Genomic DNA, 16,195 nt, shown 5'->3' with positions numbered 1-16,195 from the left:
TTCTATTTCATTGTTTATTTTCAGAAACATTTGGCCTTGAGACAAGCTAAGCTATGGTGTTTCAAATTCCCAAACCTTGTAATGAACACATTCAGAGGGGTCTGTTATGAGAATAGAAGCAAATGCCTCAGTAAAGTGTGTAATAATTGGACTCCAATGGGAGTTTCTTTTTCCACGTGTAAGGGTACCACATCATGCTGGGTGGAGTGCAGAGTCTCCTGGCTTGTGATTGGCTCTGTTTCTGGCCGCCAAAAATCACAACGGCGGGAGATGCCATTTTCTCGAGCAGGCGAAGTATTCGTCCGAGCAACGAGCAGTTTTGAGTACGCTAATGCTCGAACGAGCATCAAGCTCGGACGAGTATGTTCGCTCATCTCTAGCCACACGTGACGTACAGTACGCTTTACCGTCAGAGAGAATGTGGATTGGGATTTCTGGAGACTAGCTTGCCAAACTGTAGCAGGCACAACCGTTCAACTACAGTAGACAAAATTTGATTGCTATAACGGAGATTTCCCACCCCCCAAAAAAAATTAAAAGAGAAAATTTATTATTATTACAGGTGGTCCCCTACTTAAGAACACTCGACTTACATACGACCCCTGGTTACAAATGGACCACTGGATATTGTTAGTTTATTGTACTTTAGTCCTAGGCTATAATAATCAGCTGTAACAGTTATAACAGGTGTCTGTAATGAAGCTTTATTGTTAATCCTGATTCTTATGACAACCCAACATTTTTAAAATCCAATTGTCACAGAGACCAAAAAAGTTCTGGCTGGCATTACAATGATAAAATATACAGTTCCGACTTACATACAAATTCAACTTAAGAACAAACCTATAGACCCTATCATGTATGTAACGAGGGGACTGCCTGTATTTTTTTTTTTTCGTTTTTATAACTTTTTTTTTGTTTTTTTAAATTTCTTTATGAACGAAACACGCAGAAGAAATCAGAAAGCAAACTGAAATGCGGATTGCGGAATGTCCGGTACTATTGTGAACAAAAAAACGAGTTCTGGAGACTAGCTTTCTTAACAGTAGCAGGCAGACTAAGCTAGATGAAATTGCATTTGCACCACTGACAGCACACAAAAGGATTTTTGCTGTGGCTTTCACTTTCACTTTTGAAAAAAAAAAGAAAATCGGCAGACTGTGCCTAATTCAATCAAACCCCCAATAAATTGTCCCACTTAGCTGTTTGAAATGGATATGTGTGTCACTAAGAGCCAAAAATAATGTTCGCAAGTCTCCCTGCAAATTTGTCACAATATGGTAGTAGTTGCACTACTAGTGCCAGCAAGCCCAGTCACTTGCTAATCTAATAGAACACCCTAACGCTATCCCAGACCATCAGCAGCACTATCCCTAACGGCATCCAGACAGAGAATGATCCGAGCAGCGCGGGCAGGGTCTAGTATATTCCAGGGTCACCTGATCAGGCCAGCCAACCACTGCTATTGACATGTAAGTGTACCACCTGATGCTGGGTGTACTGCAGAGTCTCCAGGCCTGTGATTGGCTCTGTTTCTGGCCGCCAAAAATCAAAACTGCAGGAGATGCCATTTTCTCGAGCTGGCGAAATATTCGTCTGAGCAAAGTTGAATGCTCGAATGAGCATCAAACTCAGACGAGTATGTTCGCTCATCTCTATTACTTACCTTTCCGGCATCCCCCACAGGTCCTCTTCTGCGTCCAGTCTCCAGTCCTTCGGATCCTCTTGGGATTCTTCCGCTCCTCTTCCGCTCCTCTTCGTGAAGTTCTGTTCCTCTTCGGGTCCCGTCACGATGCCGGCAGCTCACAAACAATGACATCGTAATTTTGTGTGCCAGCTGAGCGCGACGGCTCCAAGAGGAGCTGAACGTCCCTAAGAGGATCCGAAGAGGAGCAGAAGAACCTGAAAAGGACCAAAGGACCCGAGGCGGCATTGGAAGCAGAAGGGGACCTAAGGGGGACGTCAGAAAGGTGAGTACAGTGTTAATTTTTATTTTTTTTACTACAGGGGCTGGCAGGCTGTATACTATCGGAACTGGCTGGCTATATACTAGGGGCTGGCAGTCTATACTACAAGGGGCTGGCAGGCTATATACTACAGGGGGCTGGCAGGCTATATTCTACAGGGCCTGGCAGGCTATGTACTACAGGGGCTGGCAGGCTGTATACTACAGGGGCTGGCAGGCTGTATGCTACAGGGACTGGCAGGCTATATACTACAGGGGCTTGCTGGCTATATACTACAGGGGTGGGCAGGCTATATACTACAGGGGGCTGGCTGTGACCAATGCATTTCCCACCCTCGGCTTATACTTGAGTCAATAGGTTTTCCCAGTTTTTTGTGTTAAAATTGGGTATTTTGGCTTATACTCGGGTCGGCTTATACTCAAGTATATACACACATTTTTAAGAGGGCATTTCTTAATACATTTAATAAACATATAAAAATATATATTTATGTATATATATATATATATATATATATATATATATATATATTTCTATCATTAATAATTATAAATCATTGTTGTCTTGTTATTTTATGTAGGCTGCCTTATCCAATTTTGCATTTGGAGGGTCCATGAAGTTGATTGGAGTCACAGGACATGGCCCACCTCGAAATTTATGGCCTGAACATTTGATTGGTCAAGTGCATGGCGAAACTCTTACAGGGAGTCAGTGTGCAGATTTGGATCCTCTGTAACGGTTACGGTTATCAATTGAATTACTGGAGTACTGACCTGTTTGAAGCTTCCAAGTCCATCTACCATTGTTCACATTGTTATACTAATGTTCTATATTGGTCATATCTGAGCTGTGTTGTTAATAAATATTGGCTTCTGTGGCCAAATCATTCCAAAGAAAAAGCTGTGGTGTTTTCTCAGTGTGAATAGAATTGATTTTGGAGAACAGTGGTTGCATTTGTGGGACTGACTTGACAATACCCAGTTAGGGTACAAAAACGCAGCAAAAAGACAGGTGCACATGCATCCATCATGCACATGCATTCATTAAAAAAGAAAAAAAAATCATATCTTAGTAACATCAAAAATCAACATTATAAAGCATCAATTCATAAATTAGTACAGTGTTGCTTTGAAATGTCTTGAGAAAACAGCTTTGGACATTTGGGGATACTGTTAAGTCATATAAGTGCAGGTTTTTCTTACTGTCTTCCATGCTAGTACTTGAAATCAACCACATTAGTATTCACTAAGAATTTATCTTTACAATTTGTCTTTGATTTGGTTGTCTATTTTCAATTCAATTTTGGTTTTATCCTAATTCATCAAGTGAGTCTATGTATGTTGTTGTATTTGTTTGAGTTTTTTTGTTTGTCTCATAATATTGTTTCTTTTTGCGTTTGTCACAAACTGTTCCTTTTTTTTTGGCGCACATGTCCCTTGATGTCTTGATAAATTTGGTAGTGGTTTTTGTCCTATTTCTACCCCAAGGGCGTGACTGGGGTCATTTTGCGCCAAAGCGAAGATTTGTGCCAAATCGCAAATCATGAAGTTAGTTCAGTATTGTGAAAACTGGTCTATGCAAACAATGAATTTGGTGCAGATAGGGTCTATTTTATAGTCACTTTACACTGTCCTCTGTTCATTTGGCACAATGGAAAGTCGCAAATCAGCATTTGTACCACTAGTGTGCCAAAGCGATGCCAAAAATAGACAAAAAAAACAAAAATAAATAAATTCCCCCAATGTGTTTTTCAAATGCTTTAAGGATTGGAAATGATGAAAATGATTTGTTTTACAGTGGATGCTATAATTTTTCACTGAGAAATATATTAACACTTTGCATTCAGTCTTCATGTCTTCTTAACTTAAGAGTAATCTTTCTAACGTGATAAACACATACAGTAACAAATTATTTGTATAAATGTGAAAGGAAAAATCATGAACAACAGTACAAATATGAAAGTTTTCTACCTCCATGCTTTTGCTGATATGAGATTCAAGGCCATCTACTTTACTTTATTCCTGCTTGTATACCTTGTCACAGTGATAGGTAATATTTGTATTATTACACTTACAGAATTGGATCATAAGCTTCAGACACCAATGTACTTCCTCCTTAGAAATCTGGCATTTTTAGACATCTGCTATACCTCTACTACGCTTCCACAATTGCTTGTCAATTTATTAATTGAACATTTAGCCATTTCCCTACCAGCATGTGTTGTCCAGCTATTTGTCTTCCTCTCATTGGCAGCCTCTGAGTCTTCACTACTGGCCACAATGGCTTATGACCGATATGTAGCTATATGTCATCCACTAAGATATCCCGTCATTATGAATAGAAATATTTGCCTCTATATGGTTGCTGGTACATGGGTAATTGGGGGTATTTATGGGGCAATTCACACAATTAACACTTTCAGGCTGCCCTTTTGTGGTTCCAATGTTCTCAATCATTACTTCTGTGATATTCTACCATTGTTGAAGATATCCTGTATTGATACACTTCCCAATGAAGCTACTGTTTTTGCTGTTGGTGGCTTTTTAATGCTCGGTTGCTTCTTATTGATATTCGGATCTTACGTACAAATTGTGTTCTCAGTCTTGAGTATCGAAAAAGGAGGTGGGAGAAAAAAGGGTCTGTCAACATGTGTATCCCATCTTATTGTTGTACTACTGTTTTATGGAAGTGGTAGTTTTATGTACTTCCGCCCCAAATCTAATGAGCTTGCGAATAAGGAATGGTTCTTGTCTCTTTTTTATACAAGCATTACACCACTTTTAAACCCCTTAATATACAGTCTGAGAAATAAGGAAATACAAGGCGCATTCAAAAAACATTTTAGGAAATGTCAAATAAACAGGCTTTTATAGAATTCTTGTTTCAGTATTTGGTTAAATTGGTCCCATTTTTGGTAAAGCCAAAACATTTTCTTTTGCATAAGGTAAAGTGCGTGGGAACCCACTGTGTCACCAAAAGGCTTTGACATCGGTCTACTCTAAAAGGCATCCCCTGGTTTTCACTCTTTTATCTTGTTCCTTGCCACTACCTCTGAGTTTGCTCTGGTTTTGGTGACAGCCGAAACAAGCTGAAGACAGAGTGCCATCCATGGGATGGAGCAGGGCACAAATGAAACCCCTCAATAGCATAGCTAGCACAAGCTACTTACAGAAGCTCCAAACTGTCCCCTGCAGTTGCTCAGTGTTGTCAGTAAGTGTATACATAGTTGCATTTTGCTTTAATGATTCAGCAAATCTACTGAACAACCAGAGGTGAACATATGGAGCTCAGACCAGGGACTGAAAGAGGAAGCATCCTTGTGTAAATACTAATGCCAGGAGTTGTTGGGTGGAGGAGAGAAACCTAATGTATCATTCGCACATTCCTGTGTAATGAACAAAAGGGACACTGATTGTTCTGCCAGTTGATGTTGGGTGCAGGAAAAGAGGGATCTGATGGGTCATACACACTGGAACAGATGCCAGAGGCTGTTGGGTGAAGGAACTTAAAGGGAACCTGTCACCAGGAGACCCATTTTTTAGCACTCTCCCAGTCCCCGCAGAGCATAGTACATACACTGCCAAAGTGTTTTTGTATAAAAAATAGGTTTTACAGAAAAAAAGATATGTTATATTGTACCTTTCATTAGCATCTGCTATGTGACTAGGCAGTTGCCAAAAAGGAGGGACTGGAAAGGAGCAGTTCCCCCCCACCCTTGGGAAACATGTGACCATTTCAAATATATGAATAACTCCCCACACTCGGGATTGGCTGTAGAGGAGCAGGGGGGTGTCGCTAAGCCCAGTGATGGGCGTTTTCATATATTTGAAAAGGTCACAGGTCACATGGAGAAGCTGAATCCCAAGGGTGGGGGGAACTGCTTCTTTCCAGCTCCTCCCAAAAGGTAACTGCCTAGTCACACAGCAGATGCTAATGAAAGGTACAATATAACATATCTTTTTTTCTGTAAAACCTAATTTTAATACAAAAACACTTTGGCAGTGTATGTACTATGCTCTGTGGGGACTGGGGGAGTGCTAAAATGGGTCTCCTGGTGACAGGTTCCCTTTAAGTGATATCAGAGCACAGCACAAGGGATCACTTATCAGTCAATCACATTGATAGTGTAGGAAGGAGTTTGGACTAGAGGGACTTTAATGGAGCATTTGAGATGCCTGAGGCTGTAAGGTAAAGAAGAAAAGATGCCCTGATAGTTTATTTACATTTATAATGATGCCAGGGAAAATAGGGCGCATGGGAATGATTAATCATTTACACTGAAAGTGATACTGTGGGGGAAGGGGGGCATTTTTTATTGAAGTCATGCAGGGCGCACTATATATTCAGGGCATTACATTTAATTAAAGAGGCGATTATTGTATATACTAATATTACAGACAAAGCAGGCTTTCAGGCAGATCAATTTCCTTGTTATAAAGCAGCATATTTATCCATTCAAAGCAAACAAGTACAAAATAAGGTAAAAAGACAATTCCAAACAATTACATAAACAAGGAACCATTGGACATCCTGCCTTCTGTAGAAGAAACTTCCTTTTATATCCTAAAAGAGAAAGAAGTTGCCTGGCAAACTTAAAGCGGTATTCCGGGAATAGGAGCTACAGATACAAAACCCCATAGTGCTATCAATAAATAAATACAACAAAATAAGGCAAGAGGAAGGCCGGAGGGCTGAAATGTACGCTGGGGTGACACACCATCTGGCTATTCATCTTTGGCTTTAATAGGTTTTTGATGCTAGTAGCCAGTCTTGGGATGTAACTCCAAGTAATTGTGATTCTGGTACAAGTAACAATGTTAGTGCTCTTACTCCTATTGCGAAAGTCATTTATTTCAAAGCTTCCATAGAGCAGTCTTACCCATCTTCCTTGCAGATTGAGAATTGGAGATTATCCTCGGTAATTCATCCTGTCACACTGCCTGCTTGGGCATGGGTGCCGCCATCTTGCCGCGATCGTTGCTCCCCGTGACGTCATCAGCACATTATAATGTATGAGGATGAAAATCCCCATATACCGTAGTATGGCAGTATATGATAGGATCAATTAGACAACCTAGGGTTAAAGTACCCTTGGGAGTCTGAAAAATAGTAAAAGTAAAAATAAAAAAAAGTTTAAAAAAAAATTATAATAAAAAAACCCTTAAAATTCAAATCACCCCCCTTTCCCTAGAACTGATATAAATATTAATAAACAATAAAAATCATGAACACATTGGGTATCACAGCATCCAAAAATGCCCGAACTATCAAAATATAATAACGGTTTTTCACTGTATTTTCCCCATAGCGGAAAATAGCGCCCAAAGTAAAAAATGGCACTTTTTTGCAATTTTGAAAAATATAAAATAATCAATAAAAAGTGATCAAAAGGTTGCACAGTCCTAAAAAATTATAGCAATGAAAACACCATCAAAAGTTACAAAAAAATGACACCACCCACAGCTCCTTACACCAAAGTATGAAAAAGTTATTGGCGCCAGAAGATGGCAAAATTAAAAAAAAATATTTGTACAGCAGGTTTTAATTTTTGTAAATGTATGAAAACATTATAAAACCTATACAAATTTGGTATCCCCGTAATCGTACCGACCCAAAGAATAAAGTAGACATGTAATTTGTGGTGCACAATGAAAGCTGTAAAATCCAAGTCCACAAGAAAACATTGCAAATGCGTTTTTTCACCATTTTCACTGCATTTGGAATTTTTTTCCCGCTTCCCAGTACACGGCATGGAATAATAAATACCGTCACTATGAAGTGCAATTTGTTACACAAAAAAAAAACCATGACAGAGCTCTTTATGTGGAAAAATAAAAAAGGGCCAAGTTGTTAAGGGGTTAAATACAATCCTCACATGCAGCTATAAGATGCAGTTCATACCAAAGAGTATACTTTCTTATAACATTCGGTAACAACCTCCTATCATAGTTCACTCAGATACTTTAAATTTAAATTATCACATCAAAAATCCCACGTATATAAAAGAAACCCATATAAAAAAAAAAAATAATCTAAGAACGGTTATCTACTATACTCCCTAGTTTTGTCTCAACATTCTTAAAGCATGCTGTGTATTGTATAGGTTTCACTGTCTTCAAAACTCAGGGCATTGTATGGAGCCAACCTACTTTTCTTCTTCGTCCAATTACAGACCGTGGTTTGAAAGCCAATTGGCTTTCAAGCATAGTTCACACCCCTGTGCCCCCCCCCCACCCCCTTGTACACCGATAGGGAGGAATCCCTTGCAAAGTGTACTGCAAAAAGAGATCGGACGCGTCTAAAATTTATTTTTACAACTGAGCAGCTATTCCACTATGTATCTGTATCACAAAAGGGAATAAAATGAGTCCCAAACTATTTTTCCAAAATTAAACCACCGTTCTATAATGCATGTAACATATAGACAAAGAAGGAAAAAACATTTCTTACGTATCAGGGGATGAGGGACTTGCATTATATGATGGATAGAGGAGGGGGAAAGGAGGATTTTTTGGCAGTAGGGGACTTAATTCCAAGGGATTGCTTGACAAAGACCTGTTGCGGTTGAAACGCGCATTGGGGGTGCACGCCAGGTACCGTAATAGTCTGTCCTTCCAGCCCCATTCACTTTACTTATTCATCTGTTCACTTATATGTTGCTTCTAGCGTGTAATGTTACAATACTATTTACCTTATACTTTTGTGTTCTGTGGGTTACACCACTCATTTGTGCCATTCACACTGTATATAGTCATTTATTTTCAGCGTGGTTTTGGCTACTATATACTCCTACCATTACGAGAGTACTTTATATTTACATAGGACCTATTACCTGGTGTGCATATACTCATTCTTCTTGAGATACACTCATTTTTATGATGTATTTTATTACTTCTATGTTTAATAAATATATAATAAATATATTTCCCACATTTATGTTGTCTGAAGCCTTGATTCTTTATCCTCTTGTTCTCTTCTGTTCGGTTTTTAGCCCATATGTTGATCAGCAAGATGTCACTGATGTCACCTCACAACATAAAAGGATACTGCTTCTGCATGTACAAAATAAATGAATAAAATGGTAATACAAAAATTTTAGCTGTAAAAAAACTGCCCGAAAGTAAGTTGGAAAAAAAAGCTGCCCGAAATCTAAAAATGTACTCATTTACTATACATAACCACTTATGCTCTATTCTTTTTCTTTTCACACACACAAAAAACAGATGCCAATGAGTGATATGTCACTGATCGGCACTCCTCAGTTGCAGGACACACGCAATTAGGCAGCACACATACAAAAAATGAACGTGAAAAACCCTCCTGCACCAAAACTGAGCACAGATGCGGATACAGCTAGTGTTGGCATGATCTGTATGAAAATAACAAACCCTCCTGTATAAAAAATAAATCTTTGCTGATAAAACTGCAATTAAATATGATCAGACCCATGCTCTGTTATATGTTTTCTGCATTTCTATGGTGACAGGTTTCCTTTAACAGTATAAAAACTGAAATCTCTGTGCTGATTAATGATTTGTAATCTCTTGAGGAAATCATTTAAGCAATCTGGGGAATTCTATTTGGAGAGTCAAAGCTTATATAGGTGCAGAATCCAGTCACCTTATTGTCTTACAGATTGGCAAAGTCTGACTTCAAAATTTCAGAAAGCAGTAATATCATGTCAATACGAAATATTGTTACTTCATTGGAGTCACCCATTCCTGAAAATGAACAATGGCACAGATATGAAGATGTTTTACCTGCATGCCTTTGCCAATATGAGATTCAAATGTTTGTACTTTGCTTTCTTTCTGATTGTATACCTTGTGACAATGGTAGGTAATCTTCTTATTATTGTCCTCACAATCAAAGATCATCTCCTTCAAACATCAATGTACTTCCTCCTTAGAAATCTGGCATTTTTGGATATCTGCTATACCTCTACTACGCTTCCACAATTGCTTGTCAATTTATTAATTGAACATTTAGCCATTTCCCTACCAGCGTGCATTGTGCAGCTATTTGCCTTCCTCTCATTGGCAGCCTCTGAGTCTTCATTACTGGCCACTATGGCTTATGACCGATACGTTGCTATTTGTAATCCACTGAGATATTCGGTCTTAATGAGTAAAAATGTTTGCCTCCAAATGGTTACTGGGACTTGGATAATTGGGGTCATTTTTGGAACAATTCACACTGTAAACACTTTTAGGCTGCCCTTTTGTGGTTCCAATGTTCTGAACCATTACTTCTGTGATATCCCACCTTTGTTGAAAATTTCCTGTATTGATACACTCCCCAATGAGGCTTCTGTTTTCGCTGTTGGAGGCTTCCTAATGCATGGCTGCTTCTTGATGATATTTGGATCTTACATACAAATTTTTTGTTCAGTTCTGAGAATACCAAAAGGAGGTGGGAGAAAAAAGGGTCTGTCAACATGTGTGTCCCATCTCACTGTTGTACTGCTGTTTTACGGAAGTGGTAGCTGTATGTACTTCCGCCCCAAATCTAAAGTTCTTGCAAACAAGGAATGGCTCCTGTCTCTGTTCTACACTAGCATCACACCTCTCTTAAACCCTCTTATATACAGTCTGAGAAATAAGGACATCCAAGGGGCATTTCAAAGACAATTTGGTACAATTTATTTACAAGGAATACATGTTCAGAATGTGTAACAACAAATGACATTTTAGCGAACAAAAACAATAGTATTAGTCATAAATTGGTCCTTTATTTTTAACAAGAGCAAAGCATCCTATTTTTTTTCATATTTTTTCAACTTCTTAAAATAGTTTTTGCAGTACTGTATATAGTGAATTTTTAGGCTCTTTTAATAATATCTTTTTTTTTTAACTGAGTGAAAAAGTGATTACTTTTTTGTTTTCTTCCAAAATCAGCAAAATGTCTGCATTGTTCTCATTTTAGAATTTTTATAATTTATTAATAATACTTTCAATTCTACATAGACTTTATTTATAGAAGATCTGAGTCTTACTATCATAATTCACCTGCACTGATAGGAATTTTAGTATCCTTGCCAGACCTCACAATTCACTCTTAAAGGACATCTACCACCAGGATGAAGGATTGTAAACTCAGCACACTGACATACTGGTTTGTGACCCCTCTGGCAGGATCTGCTCTTCCCTCAACCTTTTATGCTTTTGTTTTTACAAAAAAAAAAATTATGCATAATTTTAAAGCCTTTATTTCTTTAAAACACGTCATAGGAAGCTTAGGAAGAGCAGATTGCAGCAGAGGGGGCGCACGCCAATCTGTTAAATGACTGTAAAAAGTAGTGGCGGCAAGAATCAAATATGGTGGTCTCAGTCATAGAAGAAGATGAAAGAAAAGTTCTCCAATTAAAGAAGTCATCTGCAAGTCACCAGATTTGAACCTTCATTGTTGATCAATAGTTAAAATAAATCATTAGTGCCACGAGTATTCTGTATTTAGCCAATGACTAATGTTCAAGCAAGTGTTCACATTCTCACTGTCCATAGTATGTTTCTCCAGCGATAATTGGATACAGCCCTGAGACAGGAATTTGGAGGAAGGTTGATTTAGAATTGTTATTTCACTGAGCCAAGTATCAACTAAGACAGATATCAGGAATGATATCCAATGCATGTTTTGTGCTAGTGTATACTCAACATTTATACATTGAGCTGGGTTCTGGTGTTGCATTTATCTGTATTCTATTTACCGAACTTGTTTCTGGTGCTGTATTTATGTACAGTATAGAACTCAGTTCTAGGGTACCTTGTGTTAGTACTTCTGGATTTATATAGTTGATGAAATTTTGTTTGAACTTATGCGAAAAACCAGTTCAGAACACAGCCACTTCTTCTTTTTCACAATGAATTCTAAAAGCTGTAACTTTTTATTTTCAACAAATGTTGTTGGCTGAGGGCTTGTTTTTTGTGAAACAAGTGGCAATTCTGGCGGTGTCCATTTGGGGTCCATGTAACTTATTAATTGAATTTTATCATCTATTTAGGCAGGGGATGAGTAAAAAAATTACATTTTGCCATGTATTATATAATTAAATATTCTGTGGCGCTTACGTACAGCAGGAGTAACATGTTAACTCTTTTTTGCAAGTCAGTATGATTTGGCAGATGCCTAATTTATACACTGCTCAAAAATATAAAGGGTAAACTTAAACAAGACAATATAACTCCAAGTAAATCAAACTTCTGTGAAATCAAACTGTCCACTTAGGAAGGAACACTGATTGACAATCAATTTCACATGCTGCTGGGAAAATGGAATAGACAACAGGTGGAAATTATTGGCAATTAGCAAGACATACTTAATAAAGGAGTAGTTCTGCAGTTGGGGACCACAGACCACTTCTCAGTACCTATCTCAGTACCAGGATTGTAAAATTCACCACTGGTGCCCTGTGTTCTTCACAGATGAGATAATGGTTCAATAGAGAACCAGAGTTTTTAACTTAGAGACAAAAAAAACCATCACACCACCCAAGTCATCTAATAAAAGCCCGTTGTCTCAACTTTGTTATTGTGATTGTCCTTTTGTTCACATTTTGTTTGCAAGTCTTCTCTGTCTATGGTGTATAAGATCTGTGTCACTTCAGAAAGACTGTTATACCATGCCTGAAAAAGTTACCTAAGATGTTCCGAAAGCTTGCTTGCAACATCTTCATTTTGACTTTCTTTAAAAACATTTCATCAAAGTTGAATCAGCCTGTAGTGTGTTTTCCACTGACCTGTGACTCCAAATCCAGGCCTCCATTGGTTTATACATTTGATTTCCATTGATGATTTTTTGGTGATTTTGTTGTCAGCACATTCAACTTTGCACAGAAGAGAATATTTAATTCATTTAGATCTAGGATGTGTGTGTATACATATAACTATATATGTATATATCAATATCAATATCAATATCTATATATATATATATATATATATATACATATATATATATATAACAAAAATATGTTTTGCTCTTGTTTTACAATAAAAATGCATTCATTGGGGGTCATTTACTAACGGACCAATTCGCATTTTTGCGACGGGTTAACCAAATTTTTCCACTTTGCGCCGATTTTCCCTGTATTGCACGTGACGGAAATGGGGGTGGGGTGGGGGGGCGTGGTCGTAAAAAAACCCGACGGTTTCGGGGAACTTCAGTGCATTCCGATGGTCTTCAGTGCAGCAGCGACACCTGGTGGATGTCGGAGGAACTGCCTCAGTGAATCCCGGCCGGACCCGAATCCACCACAGAGAACGCGCCCCTGGATCGCGAATGGACCAGGTAAGTAAATCTGCCCCATTATCTCCTTTGTGATGCAGCCTGAAAAGGCGAATTTTCATTTGCGCCGGTTTAAGGGCCATAAATTTCTATTTTTTGCATGATACCTTACATTTTTTTGCAGTGTTTTTTTTCGAGACACATAGAGCTAGTTAAAAAAGTAATAAAAGTTTAAAACATTTTTTTCATTTTATTTTTATTTCAGGTTAAAAGTGGAAAAAAGGCTATTTTTGTAATTTATAGTATTTTTTTTAAATTTTCAAATAAACTCAAAATTAATATAATTAATGAATTCATCTATTTTGTTTTGGTCATTTTGATATTTAATATGTGTCTCGGGCAAACGGGGTGACTATATCGTTGCTTTTTGTAGTGTAGCAGGGGATTTTTTTTTTTTATTATCTGGGGAAATGTCATTGTAATTTTATGAATATTTATTAATATTTTTTTTATTCGTGTTTTTTCATTATATGTCCCCCCATTAGGTAATAAAAGACCCCTGGGGGACATCTTCCCTTTTTTTTTACTTTATTTTTTTACTTTTACAAGTTTTTACCTGTAACTATGGCATCTGTAAGAGCTTCAGTTACAGGGAAAATGACCACCTGTGAATGGGGATTGTGATCAGAGCTGTGCTGGGTCGAATTAGACCCAGGATCTCTTAATAAGCCCTTTACACCCGGTATTCACGTGACCGCCGAGTTTATGGTGCCGGTGGCCGCTGATTCAGCGCAATGCTGTAAGGAGCAGAGAAGGGAGAAGCAATAACGAACCACATCTCCCTTCTCCCTGGGGTCTCTGGGTGACTCTGACAGCTCTGGCAGCTCCAGTTAACTCTGGAAGGTCTGGGGGCCTTCACTAGGCACCTGTTTGCCATGGCAATGTATCAGCACCCTCTGATCATAGTGTGGGGGATGCAGATGAGGGGAGGTAGAGAGGAGGATCTCTAGTAATGGGTTAAATGGCCACAATTAGCAGTTAAATCGCCCATTGCAACTGTGGCTGGAGCCCCGTTGACAGGCTCCCTCAGTGATCACACAGGCTATCTCCAGGATGGTAAAGTACGTTGAAGTGCTTGAACTTACTTTATTTGTCTACTAATAAGTGCATATAGAAAAATGAACATTGATTTATATTGTATGTATTTTACAGTGCATTTAAAATATTGTTATTGCCTATTAGTGTAGGTATAATTTTTTACCTATGTTTTCTTACCCTGGGCTATATGAGCAACTTCTTCCTCCCAAATTGGGAAGCCTGTTGTAAAAAAATTAAATCCCAACCCTGGATACATGGCCTGTTGTCACCTTGCAGTACATCCACATCTCAGTCATGTCAGCAGTTTTTTAAACCGGCTATTATGAGCCAAAACCATGTAAGTATAATATACAAAGATATGATGGAATGGATGTGTCCTCTTCTTTTGAGGATAAACCCGCCGAAAATGCTGCCGTGGGACCCTTAGTAAATAAGCCCCATTGTTTCATATGTGGTATGCATTGTGTCACTATTTTAGTCATACTGTCTGTGCTGTGTAATTTTTTTCCTTATTCTGGAAAAATGGACTAAGACAAGAACTTAAAACAACAACATAACATTAAGAAAAAAATACAGAAACAAATTGATTGCAGATTGATGAACCAATGGGAAAACCAAACACCCTTTCTCTCATTGTGATTTAAATCTAGCTACTGTGGTATTTGTCAGATGTCAATTTTGATTCCGACTAATGCAGAATTTGACAATTTAAATTTTTAGTTCAGCGAATGTGGAATTTGTCACCTTAAATTTTGAATCCAGCAAATGTGGAATTGCATCTGTTTAAATTTGGACTCCAACTAATGAGGAATTTGACAGTTTAAATTTTGAATCCAGCTTATGCAGAATTTGACAATTTACATTTTGAATCCAGCAAATCCAGGATTGGCTCATGTGGCTTAAGGCTGCCCAGAGGCAAGGACAAGTTGTCCTCGGTAGGAGGTGTCTCCTCCTCCTTCTCCGTATCCCCCAGCATTTATCCTGTGATACCCGTAACCTACTCCAGGTGTCATCCTGCTGGGAGCCATGTGTGTACTGGCCTGACATCTGTTCCCCCTACTCTTTCGCTGTGCTTTTTCAAGCAAGGAGAAGAAGGGGATGGTAACAATGACACTAGCACAATCAGCACTGATCCTATTGGGGGGATATTAGAAGCTGTGCAGCATGGCATAAATGTGGAGGCCCAGTCATTAGTGGTGAAGTTCTGTAGGTCACTTCTTGAGCTGGATAGGTGAGCAGCACCTGGTTGTGAACAACGAAAATATGCAACATGCCATACACTTTATTTAGGAGCTTTGGAATGTCTGTATAATTGCTGAGAAACCATTGGACCACCTGGTTAGACCTAAGGTTGCTTCAAGATTTGGTCCGTTGCACACCCCTTTGCCAGGCATGAGATTCTGCGGCAGCAGCCACTCATATGCTACTGGATACCAATCCAAAGTTCATGGAAAGTGGTATGGTTATTCACCTCAAACAGATGAGTTTCAGCATGGTCTGCTGCCAATTCCCCATAGAGGCTTCTTTGGAGTCTGGTCCACTGCAGCTCATGTTTACTTTGCAGGTGCCTCATCATAAAAAAGGTGCTTACATTTTTGAGACTCTGGCTATGCTTTATAGACTGGTGACACAGTGCACAAATGACAAGTGTTCTGTCTTCTGCAGCCTGGGTGAAACAATGTCATGCTATGAACAGTCTGACCTTTTTGTGCTGTGCCCCAAGGCATGATGGGCAGTAGCAGGCAAAGTCATGGCTAAGGACTGACTCTTGCATCTTGTGACACAGTGCTGCCCACCGTAGAAACAATGCTACCCCCCAGTAATCAGTGCTGTCCCCAGTAGTGTGTGCTGCACCCAGTATTCACAGTTCTGCCCCCAGTGGTCCCAGTGTTGCCCCATGCAGTCAG

General features: G+C 38.8%; 2 protein-coding genes across 2 annotated transcripts; both read left to right on the top strand.

The window, feature by feature from the left end:
* The first annotated feature begins 3,904 nt into the window (after nucleotides 1–3,904).
* Nucleotides 3,905–8,151, top strand: LOC140115766 (olfactory receptor 5V1-like). The gene is made up of 3 exons (XM_072132824.1): nucleotides 3,905–4,549; nucleotides 6,715–6,885; nucleotides 8,071–8,151. Exons 1-3 carry the CDS (start codon nucleotides 3,905–3,907, stop codon nucleotides 8,149–8,151), a joined length of 897 nt encoding a protein of 298 aa, XP_071988925.1.
* Nucleotides 8,152–9,694: 1,543 nt separating this feature from the next.
* Nucleotides 9,695–10,642, top strand: LOC140115608 (olfactory receptor 5V1-like). Its single transcript, XM_072132810.1, has one exon. It carries the CDS (start codon nucleotides 9,695–9,697, stop codon nucleotides 10,640–10,642), a length of 948 nt encoding a protein of 315 aa, XP_071988911.1.
* The last annotated feature ends 5,553 nt before the right edge of the window (nucleotides 10,643–16,195 follow it).

Source organism: Engystomops pustulosus, chromosome 1, assembly GCF_040894005.1.
Source record: "Engystomops pustulosus chromosome 1, aEngPut4.maternal, whole genome shotgun sequence".
Lineage (NCBI taxonomy): Eukaryota > Metazoa > Chordata > Amphibia > Anura > Leptodactylidae > Engystomops > Engystomops pustulosus.
The sequence above is the reverse complement of the archived record's forward strand: the minus strand, read 5'-3'. Positions and strand labels throughout refer to the sequence as shown.